The sequence below is a fragment of the Rousettus aegyptiacus genome, unplaced genomic scaffold (assembly GCF_014176215.1).
Source record: "Rousettus aegyptiacus isolate mRouAeg1 unplaced genomic scaffold, mRouAeg1.p scaffold_m13_p_12, whole genome shotgun sequence".
Lineage (NCBI taxonomy): Eukaryota > Metazoa > Chordata > Mammalia > Chiroptera > Pteropodidae > Rousettus > Rousettus aegyptiacus.
In genome coordinates, this window is record NW_023416287.1 from 32482085 (window position 1) to 32494856 (window position 12772).

General features: G+C 37.5%; 1 protein-coding gene across 3 annotated transcripts in view; it reads left to right on the top strand.

Annotated features, from left to right (window-relative positions):
* The window catches only part of MACROD2 (mono-ADP ribosylhydrolase 2), a 1752897-nt gene that overhangs the window by 1212478 nt on the left and 527647 nt on the right, over positions 1 to 12772 (top strand). For all 3 annotated transcript variants that reach the window (XM_036229035.1, XM_036229037.1, XM_036229036.1), the window contains exon 7: positions 11027 to 11057. In XM_036229035.1, the coding sequence (XP_036084928.1) occupies positions 11027 to 11057 (31 nt within the window). The remainder of the gene's footprint in view (positions 1 to 11026; positions 11058 to 12772) is intronic.

A 12772-nucleotide genomic window follows, 5' to 3' on the forward strand; every position in this document is an offset into this window, starting at 1 on the left:
CTGATCCAAGGGTCCTTCAGCTTGAGGAGAGCAGCCTAATGATCCAGCAGCTGACACTTGTAGCAAGCAGATTTGAGAGGCTTGTCCTTGTTGGGACATTTTTTGGTTCAGTGCCCAGGTTGGTGGCAGATGATGCTCTTTGATGAGTTATTCTCCATGGGAAGCTGGGCTACCATGGATGTGGACTGAAATTGTAGATGGTGAGACTAGTTAGGGAGGAAGCAGAGTGGCTGTAAGATATGAGAGATGTAGGACTTGGTAAATTCCCCAAGTAGCGGGGAACTCAAGTTCTGCACTGAGAGAAGGGGGCTCTTGGTGAAGCAGAAAAAAGAATTCAAAAGTATGAGAGAGTCTTAGAGAGACTCAGAGGAACAGAGACAATAGAGAGATGGGGACAGTGAGAGAGACGGAGTAAAGGCCCTGAGAAAAATCAATAGAAATACACTGAGAGGGATCCCAAGTGTTCGGGGAACTCCTAAGAAATTGGTTTAATTGAAGACAAACGTATCCAGCTGTTGATTTAAAACACAGGTTATTTTGAAGAAGCACAGAATTCTTGTTTTTCACTCAGAAAACTTTCACAGTATCAGTATCAGTCTGAAGTTTTAGTAAACATTGTCTACTATTCAGCAGAAAGAAAAACAACTCTAATTTTGTATCGGCTTACTTTTCGTATTTAAGTTTCAGCTTGACAATACATAAAATTTCCTTTCTCAGGATGGTAGCAGTTAAAAAGTAAGCAAAGAAGTAATTCATTTGCCCTTAATAGTTTTATAGAGGGTGAGGAAGGGGAGGGGTAGGGTGCGGCTTGTGAGCCCAGCCACTTTTTTTTTACAAGTGCCCCCTTTTTTCTCCAGCTGCTTCGGCCTGAGGCAGCAATGGCTGTATTACATTTCTGCTTACCTGCAAGACTGTAAAAGTTACTGAGAGTTAGAAAAACCTCATACAGCCTTTAATTGTAAATGATAAATAAAAGTAAGCAATTAGCATTTTTAAATTGGTAAACTAGGCGACAATACAAAAGAAATAAAAATGAGTTCACGTGATAGAGTGGGGAAACTTAGAAAGTAAAGAATGGCTCCGGAAAGCCTATTTCTAGAATGGTAGAGTTTGGGGCGGGGACGGGGGAAGGGAAGGGAGGGAATAGCACAGGAGGGTATATCTAAAAGCAAAAGGGCAATAGCTGGGTGTCAGTGTATGAAGACAAAGGAGATAGGAGAGGGGAAGGAAAAAATGCAACTCTGGCTGGGGAGATGCTGTGGTATGGCTTCCTGGCGTGAAGTAGCCATCCCTTCAGCCTTGGGAAGGGTAATTTCATGGCCTCCTGGCAGGAGAGGAGACACTTTATGGTTCTGACGAGAGGCACGAACTTCTGGCCTGAGAAGCTCCCTTTCCAGTAAAGAAAATGCCCTCCTCCCCTTCTGAGAGAGAAGAGATTTTTAGGACTCTGAGTGAACAGACAAAGGTGATCAACTGAAAAGGCAGGCGGAGAAACCAATTAGAGCTGAGTTTGAGTCTGGAAGTGTGTCAGCCTGCCCACTGAAGGGTGCATGTGCACCCTGCGCTTTAAGACAAGCACCGCCATTGCTTTTGGGGGAGGCTAGAGGGTGGAGCTTTGCCCGTTCAATCCGTGGGAGAAGCTGGTGCACCTGCCTGAGAGAGAAATGAGCTGCATCCGGTTCTCTGTGAGAAACGGATGGATGTTTACTCAGCTGGGGAGGAAGACACTGAAAGGGCTCGCTGCCAGCAGAAATCATGAGTTGGTGAATATTTCGTCCGCCCCGTACAAGGGCAGGTATATGTGGAGTGGCTTTTAGGCCTGCCTCGCCTTGGCAGAAGAGGCGAATAAAGTACAGATCCTGGGTCCCAGCAAACTGCAGAGGTACCATGCTGTTTTCGCTTGACGAACACTGGAAAGGGAAACACACCTGTGTCCCCCAACCGTGGGAGAAATTGGGAGGCGAGATGAAAGGAGAGATCATAGAGCTTCCAGCAGAGAGCGCCATGAAGCCTGGGCACTTACCAAGAGGATGTCCGAGTCCCTGGCACCAAAACCTGTTATTGGAGGACAATTTGAACTCTGGCATGGCCCCAGCGACATGCGGGAGGGTGTAACAATGCAGAAGTGCAATTCACATTTTTCCTCAGTTCTTCATTGCTGATGCAGCAAAGAATTACAGGGCAGCAAGATTTACAGAAAGTAAGATTTATTGAAAGTATATTTTAGAAGGAGATAGGCCACGCTAAGGAACACTGTAGCCCTGTGGAATTTGGGAGGTGAAAAGATAAGAGTACACTCCAAGGGAGGAGCATGTTCTCAGCAAAGAGGGCTATAACAATGCAGAAGATCGGTATTATATTAGGGCTAAGATGGGTGGTTACAAAAGTATTCCTCAGTGATTGGCACGTGAGGTCATTTTGATTGACACTTGGCTGCTCTATAACTCTTTCCCTAGTGCACATGTGCTTATCCAGAATTCTACTACCAATGAGGTGTTCTTTGTGCGATCTCTAGGCTGGGATGCCATTCACTCATGTGTGACTAGCTACCGAAAAGAAGACTTCATTTTAGGGGCATTTTGTTTCAGTAGGACCTCTCATATTGCACAAATGGTTTACCGTAATATGAGAAGGATTTTTTTGTTTGTTTGTTTTTATTTTTTGTTTTGTTTTCTTTCTTTTTTTAAATCTGTTTCTTCCCTTTGCTTCTATATAAAAGGAGTTTATGGATGTAGACATTTGGAACAGAATGCACATTTTGGGGGGTTTAGCAGGTTTATGGTGACCTGTTCTCATTTATACATATGTATAGTGTACAATGAGACATTCCTACCAATCACTGGAGCAGGCTTGGGCAAAGGTAAGTTTCTTCTTTTGTTGGCTCTGACATTTTGTATCCAATATATTCACCTTGGAACTAATCCAGCTGTCTTTGTGGAAAATATAAAGTTTGGAAGAGGACTGCTACTATTCGTGGCTATGTAATAGTTTGTTTTATACTGCAGGAGTTGTAGTTATAAACATGAAAGCAGTTGACAATAAATGACTTTTTGACAGCTATTTCCAAGGTATAATGAAAACAAAAACAAAGTTATTTCTTAAATTATGGTGCCTGGGTGAGGTTGCATGGTGCATTCAAACACTTCACTGGCCATTTCTATGTGATCTCATTCAGTCTCCTTTAAATGGCCTTGACCTTCAGGTTATTTAGCCGTGGGGATGGAAGGTACACTGATAATATTTGCATTTTCCAGAGTAATTTGTTAAGTAGACAGCATTCTTTTGTTCTATTCACCTATGTAATGGTGGGGTGAGGAGAGTAGAATCATTGATTCTTCTTTACTGCTGAAGAGCTTTTACATTTAAAAAAAAAAAAAAAGCTGAGGGAGGCCAGTTTGTTAGTATTTTCAAAATTTTAAATGTGCTTTTTTTTTTTTTTTTAACTCAGTGGTTAAACAAGTTAATGTTAATTTTAGGAATGGAGTCAACCAGGATATGTTAAGTATACGAAAGCATAGTCAACAATACTTGTTGCAGGGTTATTTGTTATAGAAAAATTTACAAACAATCTACATGTTCATCAATATGCTAGTAGTTAAATAACCATAGTGTAACCACACCATAGAATAGTATATAGACATTAAAAATATAAAATAGATCAATATACACTGAAATTGAAAGTTTCCAAGATCTAGCACATGAAAAAAGCTAATCTTAGTACATAAAACACAATGTATACTCTAATTTATGTAGAAAAAGATATATATGATTGCATAAGCCATATAACTCAACTGTTAATTAATTCATTAGATATCTGGTGAATCCAGGCCCTATTCTAAGTGCAGGTGATACAACAATAAGTAGAACACAGACCTTCAATGGGAGTTTGCATTCCATTGTGGGGAAGTGAAGTCAAGGAGCCAGTGAACAAGCAAACAGCTGTGTGTTGTTGATAAGAGAAGTCATAAAAGGATGCCAGGCAGCTGAAGGGAATAGAGAGTAATTTAGCTGGAGGCCAGAAAGAGCCTCTTTGAGTAGGCGACAGTTGATCAAAGATTTAAAAGGAAGTGTGCCTGGCAGAGGGGACGGTAAGACTAAGGCCCTGAAACAGGATTGTACTTTCTGTGTTTGAAGAATAAAAGGAGGCCAGAGTGGATGGAACTCTTTGAGCAAGGGGAAAAGTGGAAGGGAAAGAAGGTGAAGAAGCCAGATCACTGGGGGTTCAGAGGCCATGCTCCTGACTCAAATTTTATTAAAGTGTGATGAGAAGTAATTAGATGATTGAGATCAAGAAAAAGACACAATCTTAATCAGGCTTTACCATGTAAATGCATGGAGTGGTATGAGGCACACAATACTATTGATCACGATGGCCTGGGAGGAGAAAAATTCTAATTAAATCAGAGGAAGGGAAGGACATAGTTGTGGGAGAAAGTTCTCACTGCTGTCTCCCTACACCTATCTCGTTGAGTCTTTTGAGGTTAATTAAGAAATATTAAAGGCAAAAAGATAGAATCAATTTTTCCTAACATAAAATAATAAATAAATCCCTTATTAGCATTTCTTTCTGTGACCTTGAGCAAGCTTTCTTAGCTGTACCCTCCTTTATGTTTTTAAAAAGGAAGTAATATTTCCTTTATCACATGATTGTTCAAGAAAATGAATAAAATAAGATGCATAGAGCTCTTGGCCCAGTGCTTGGCACAGTGTGGTAATTCAAGAATAATAGGTATTATTGTTGCCACGTTGCCACCTCCCATGTCCAAACACTGTGAAGAATTCAAGATGCTATAAAGTTGCCCTTTATCCTGAGCTATTGAGAAGGATAAGAGGCTATTTTATAGCATCATAGAATCAAATAACTGAATAAGTCATCTGGTCCAACTATGTTCCTTTTATAAATGGAAAAACTGAGGTGCTGAGGGGATATACTGTTGGCTCTCAGATTTCTAGCTAGTGGGTGACACTGGTCTCTTGCTTTCTAATTCAAATCCCTATTTACTGCATTAGTATTTTCCTAACTTTAGGCATTCAATTTTACCTTCTAATGTGATAATTACCTAATATTAGTAGACTCTTTAAGTACATTTATTTTCAAAGGAAACTTTATATTATCACCCTAAGTGGAAAACCATTAGTCCTTGTTATAATACAGTATAATACCTTATAGTTTTAGCATATTTATATTATTGCTATTACCACGGTAATATTGTGTAACAAACAACTTCAAAACTTAGTGACATACAATAATATACAGATCTTCCTTGTACCTGCGCCAGTGGGTTGGTTGGGGCACAGCTAATCTAAGCTGAGTTCAGTTTATCTGACCAGCAGATACATGAAGCATGTCCTTCTCATGGTTCTCCAAAGGCAAGAGTGCAAAAGTTCAACCCTAAAAGGCACATCTACTATTATCTCATTGGCCAAACCAAGTCATATACTCAAATCCATCATCAATGAGACAAGAAAAATGCATCCTCTCAGAGGAGAAACTGCAAAATCATATAGCAAAGGATATAGTAGAAGGGGGAATGAAGGTTTTGGAAGAATAATAGAGTATATCAAAATAATATGTACGTTACATTGAAATGAGCAATGCCTATGTATTTGCCAACTCAAAATATCTTGCGTACATGTAGAGTTAGGCATATCGCAGTTCGAGAAACAGTGAAGTATGCTGCATTCTGGATAAGGGGACCATGACGCAGTCATTCTTCTGATAAACAGCCAAAGACAAAGAATGGAACCCTGAATTTTACTGATTCACATTTCTTCATATCCTAGTAGGATATGAAGTAGAATGCATTTTATGAACTGGAATGACTTTACAAGTCAAGCATAGCTGTGATGATTGTCATTTCACTGGTTGTCATTTCTGGTGGATTGGCTGGATAGCTGCCACCCTTTGACTTTCAACCAGTTAACCAATTAGGGGCCGTTTGAGGAGGGTTGCGTGGAGGCGTGTGTCTTTGATGCTGTCTGAAAATCTTCATTGGCAACACAAAAGAAGCCAGTTTCAAAATTTGAGAGTGTTATGTTAGAGGCTTGGAAGAAAAGTTCAGAGTCAACAGTGAAGTACTCATGAAGGACTGGATCAACCACCATTCTTGAGAGGACAAGGATAAAACTCTCGAAAACATATATCTGCAACTCTGCATTGAAAAGTGATTCAGAAGTACTAGACTCTAAATGTGAGAAAGTTTTAGGAAATCCTAACCAATTTTTCTCCTTTTTACCTATGCTCTAGAGCAAGATGTGACTTAAGAAATTATCTAAATAAATCCAAAATAACAATTTCAATAAGTACACACTAAAAATCCTAAATGATAAGTTAACATTTGTTATGTTTAACTTACGGAGCTTCTTCTTTTTCAGTGATACACAAAGTTCAACAAAATAATAGTGTTTCTTACAATTGACAGTTTTCTCAATTCAGTAAAATGTGATATAGATTTCAAAACAACTAGATAGAGATATATTAGGTATCATGTTTTGCTTGTAAATAATGGAAAAAATCTAACTAAAATTGACAAAACAATACGGAAAGTGTTGGCTCAGCAATTGAAAGATTCTAGAGCTTTGGAGCACTTTAAGTTAGTTTATAGCAACAGCTCAGTGATGTCAATTCTCCATTTCTCTATTCCTATGGCTGAGGGAAATGTTCGCTACTTAGGTCAATTAGCACATTCTTATAAACAGAGTGGATTCGGTCCTACTCAGGTCACAAGACTGCTGCATAAGCCATGGGTGGATGGTAATGACCACGGATGAGGACAGGAAGAAATTTTCACTTTGCCAGAATGCATGAATGAAGAATCATGGGTCAAGGAAAGCAAGTAACAGTTATGATGTAGGCTTGCTTATTGTCTTGATTTTGACGTACTATTAGGGTCAAGACAAGGTTGAATGAGAGGATGGGAGACATAGTATACAATCCTAAGAGTTTGCATTTTACATATCTACTTGGAATCAACATGAAGGACTAAGGAAATAGTCCTTCCATGTGGTGGCCCAATCTATAATTTCACGGAAGAAAAGTCCTCTCTCACTCTCCATGTCAAATGATTATGTTTTTTTCTTCCAAGAGACCAAGTACTTGCTGATTTGGAGGGGAAAAAAAGCTGGATAAAAGTCAAGTGCTATGAAGCAAGTTTCTGATGACTATATACTAGACCTGATTAGCATAGAGACTTCTTGCTCCTGGGTCTTGCTGGGAAAAGAATCTGGAGCCTTACAAATTACTCTGGTGATGTCATTTCCCCAATTCTACAGGTAACTGCTGAGTTATGTGCACTTAAAACAAACCAGAATAATTGGCCTGAGTTTTGGTACAATTTATCATTCTTCCACGAAAGGGACTTTTGTGGGAGGTGGTTATGTTAAATACAGCTTTGAAATAAAGAAATCCCATGCTACTCACTTCTGATGGCCCCACCAGAAATTTATTATAGCAAAGAACACAGGCTGTGTGCTATAAAATCCCTTAGCTAAGCTCACTTCCCCACTCTTCCCCCACCCTCCCACCCCCCAATCTCTGTTTCTTTCTCACTCTCTTAAGTAGTAAAAACTGATTAATGGAGAAGATTTAGTTTAGATGAATTATATGCAAAGTTGTTTTACATACATTTTTTCCATGATATTGTATTTCCATCTCTGCTTTATCATTGCCTTTTTGTTTAAATTAATACAACAATATTACCAAAGTTATCTTTTGTTATGTGACTGTTTGCCTTCACATTCAAGGAAACCATGTCATTCTCAGATGAAGCTATTCGTCCTTGTTAAAACAGACAAGGCAGTTGGTACATTCAAACTCAATTATTAAGTTGCATGATTGATTCAAAGATAGAGCTGGGAGCTGAGGCAAATGAAATTTGCCATTAACTGTTCAGCGTATGCTCTCTTCTGCTAGATCTGATGGAAAAACAACTTACATAACAGGGTCTAAAAGGGAAGCAGAAGGGAGTTAACTCAGATAACTTTCCCATGAAGCAGATTCTGAGACAGAGTTTAGGGTTCAGGATGTTTATGAAGGTGTGCTCATGGGATCAATACCTAGAGAAGAGAAAGGAAGGAAACAAAAGTAAGCAGAGGAAAGATGAGTTGTGATGCAGGCACAATGATGGCCCACTGACCCCATGGGGAGCTCTGGAGCTTGTAGGGCCCATCAATGTCACATTGAATTGAGCCAAGATGAGCCAAGGCCTTTATACTCTGTATTGATTAGTTATTGGTGTAGACCATCCTTGACCTTGAGCAAAGGGGCTGGCTCTTTGCATCTGTGGCAATGTTTGAAAAGGAACTCTATCTCGGCACGGCTGGGATCTAGGCCCTACATTCCAGAGCAGTAGTCCTCAACCAAGGCAATTTTGCACCTTCGTGGACATTTGACACTATCTGCAAATATCTTTGATTATCAAAGGGACAGAGTCCAGAGATAGTGCTAAAAACCTCAAAATGCACAAGACAGCTCCCAACAACAAAGAATTATCGTATCCAAAATATCTATAGTGCTACAGATATGGGAAACCCTGCTCTAGGGCAACAAGTCCCCCTTTAAAGTAGAGCCAGATGGGCATCATGGTGCCCATCATAATAATCAGTATTAATCGAGATGTAACTACTTGTCAGAGAGAATGTTGTGTTTCTTACTCCTCCTAATCATCCTGTAGAATCCTTAAAGGGAGTCTCATAGCTTCCATTTACTGGTGAGGAAACTCATGCTCAGGGCAGTTAAATAAACTGCTCAACATTATGAACTGGAAGAATGCCCAGATAGAAGTTAAAGTGAACTTGCTTATTGAAAGCATTGTGGTATCCTCCAGCTTTCACTTGATGGCTCCATGCAGCAGCTCTCAAACCTTTCTCTTTCTTTACCGTGAACACAAGGTGGATGATGTTTGCATGCTCAGTTTGCTCTCATGAAATTCCTGGAGCATGAGCTATAAACTTATCTCTCTCTACCTCATTTAAAATGCACAGTGGGATGTGAGTGAATATGACAAACATTCTAGAGAAGACTCTAACTCCTCTTTCATTAGTCTCTTTAGGTAGGCTATTCCTGTACTCTGAGTCCTTACTATTAGTAACAAATTGCCTACAGAAACTTGCAGTCAATTTTCAAACCAAGAGTAAGACCTGTGGATAGTCTTGGTGAATCGAATGCCTTTGAAGATGCTCCAATATTTTTAGGAGAATCTGCTTCGCACTCTTTCTTCATGGTCTGTGTCATTGGATGGAATGAGTCATTCAATAACATTTTTCAGATCTTATTGGCACCTCAAGAATCCAAGGAATCACAGAATTAACTCATTAATTTACTTCAAAACCAGCTCCTACTCTAGTCTAGAAACTGTCTTATTTTCTTGTTGTAAACAGTAGCATATACTAGTAAAAGAAGAGAAAAAAAGTCTATCTTTTGAAGACATGTAGGTGAACTTAGCAGAGTTAATTATTATTTTCTCTAAAACAAAATCATATAAGTTGTCACTTTTTAAATAAGACATCCGTGTAAAGGGAATGAACATATGTTCCACAAAAACATGAAGGAAAATAAAATGTAGTACACGTTTAACCCAAAGGTATAAAGAAAAAGAACACATTTTATTATTATTGAGCTCAATAATAATGTTATTATAATCAATAGCAGCTGCAGTTTTTAGATTCTTTGTGACACTATCAGTCACTTTTTAAAAAAAATTTTGTCAATTCTCAGAGCACATTTCTATATGGTGGATATTGTCATCTTTATTTACAACCGAAAAATACAGAGACAGAAGGATGAAAAAACTTGATTAACTTTACATACAGGTACACAGGCAGGGAACATTGCCATGCTCAGATCACTTTCTGCTGTTAGAAAGCCTAATTTAGAGTCAACTATATATTTACATTTGTTCATTTACTCTTTCAACCAAGCTCTTTAAACATGCTAAGTGAAATATTGTGTCTTAGTCAGACTTGCTATAACCATTTGCCATGGACTGGGTGGCTGAAACAAGAAACATTTATTTCTCATGGTTCTGAAGGCTGGGAAATTCAAGATCAGGATGTCAGCATATCTGGCGTTTGGTGAGGGCTGCTTCCTGGTTTGCAGACAGCCTTCTTCTCATTGTACCCTCATGTGATGGAAAGTCAGGTACTAGCTTTCTTCCTCTTCTTATAAGAACACTAATTTCATCATGAGGATTCTACTCACATGACCTAATTAACTCTCAAAGGCCCCACCTACAAATACATATTAATTAGAATTTCCACATGTAAATTTGGGAAAATACAAACATTCATTCGGCATATGGTATGAGCAGTGGTGTGCTGATAAATGGACTAAAATATGAGTGTGTATGTATGTATATAAGTTTGTTTTTTAATTTTACTGTTAAAAAGAATGTAGAATAAAAAATCCTTTATTATAAAATTTTTATAGTTAATTGATTCTTACAAAATACTTTATCAAAATTTTATAGCCAGCCTATGGTTTTGGTTGACTCACAAGTATAGATCTGAATGTTGATTGATGTTTTCAGATTTTAGGCCATCCACATGGCATCATTTAATATGAAGCTGGGACTAGATACTGAGTAGCACATCATTACATAGTACTTCCACCATACACATGAGATGGACATAAGTAACCTTAAGAGCAGAGATAATAGTAAAATGTGGCAAAATAATTAGGAAGTGATGAGATGAATTCTAAGTATTTGTTTTAGATATAACTTATTACAGATTTATGTGATTTAATTTTTTAAATAATAACTATGTTTAACAATTGAGTAACAAGATTCCTGAAAATTTTAAAAGTTGGCTCTTGTGAGCTGGTATGATTGCTGGTAAGGAAAAGTTTTCAGTGAATCAAATATGCCTGTTTCTACAATATGTCCGACAACTGAGTGGGGTTTCAGAGCTCTGAGTATGAGAGGGCACCCCATTATCAAGCAAAATAGACATTGAAATAAATGGTGTCAAGGTTGGGCAGAGAGTTATTCTTTTAAAATTTATTATTATTTTTGTGGTTTATTCACAGGCATTTCCCTGCATTTCAACTGGCATTTATGGTAAGTGATCTGGCTTTTGGTAATGTTCATATTTCCTCATTTAGGTGTTAAAGGTGAGGATAACAGGAACAATAAGAGGTTTCTCTGATGGATATAGTTTGCTATTATTTAAAGAGACTCAAAATGCAGGTCAGATCCCGCTGAAGAATTTCAAGAGTCTATTTGGATATTCTTTTGTGTTCTTGAACTGTTGTGGTATTAGATATCATATGTAATGATTAGATACACTGTAGCTTAATGTCTTTTGTTAAACAAAAGTTTTTGCTCTGGTAGGATTTGACCTCTAATGTGTATGTGTGTGTGTTTTTTTAACGCGGTCAAGTTTTTCTTAGATGAATCATAATGCATATAAAATGTAGCATTATCATTATTTTGTAGTGAATTACAAAATAACAAAAACATTAAAATGAACACACAAGCATATATGCACATTTAAATTAAAAAATTCAAATAAATAATTGTTAATAAAAACAAATTATATTAATAAGCCAAAAAAATTTTTTTTTTAGCATTGATAGATTGTTTTAAGTAGCAACTGCTTCACTTATAGATGGAAGCAAATTTTTTTTGTAATGACTTGTTTTCATTAGCATAAAGCTCTCAATTCCTTTACCTAGAAAGATATTTCCTATGTGTTTTTCTCAGGCTGTCAAAAAATCTGTTTTACAATATTTAGGTAAAATGGAGTTTATTTTTCATTTTAGGTTTCTCTGATCAAGCAAAATAAATTACAACCTTTTGGGGCTAAAACATGTAGACTGTTAACTGGAAAATAAAATATATACGAACGTAAAGAAATAGTTTAAGTTCATTACTATAGGGGAGGAATACTTAGATTGATGTAGAAGTTGGAGACTTATTTCTCTTAATCCAGTATTTCCTTTGAATGTTTTTGTGAGAACAAAATGGAAAAGGTAGGCCTGAATCAATTAAGTGGGAAAGGGTTTGGTCACGCTATTTAATAATGAAGGGCATGCTTTTTTTCTCTCTGGAGTCTGCTATAGATTGTCTCTGTAGAAGTATAATGGACACTGGGCTGGATAGGGTTAAACGAGCATCCATATCATGGATGTTCTTTCTACCCCACAGATACTCAGAACTGTTAAGTATTTACTAAAAGGAAGCATTCTGTACAAAGTTTTACCTGATCAAGAGCTCAGATCTTCATTTCACCATGTCTAGAGTCAAATCAAACTCCATTGCAGAAATAGTTCTTATTTTGAGAATGTTTTCTTATAACAATCTTGATTTTCCTTGACAAACAAACAAACAAAAAATCTCCCCAAAACAAAAAAAAACCCAACTGCCTAAAACAATACTATGCACATAATTTTCTATGTTTATTACCTTGTCATATTATTGATATCTTTTTTTTTTTCTGAGAATCTTATGGTAATGTGCAAAAACTTTCAAAAGGTGTATTAAACCTGATATACTTTTTAAAAAAGGGTGAAGTGGCAGACAAAGAAAATAGAAAAGTAAAGGAAAATGAGGAGGGACACTAAAATTAGAGGCTCAACAGGGGATAGTAAGAACTAAACCATACCTAAAGTAGCTCTTGGATAATTTTAATCCCCAAAAGACAGGGATTTCTCTTTAGAGATAGTGCTATAGCTCTAAATATAACTGAATTAGTACTAGTTGTGTTAGATGGGAGGGAAATATTGAAGACCATTGATAGAGTCACATGGTCCTTGCCTTGAGGGACTGCAACC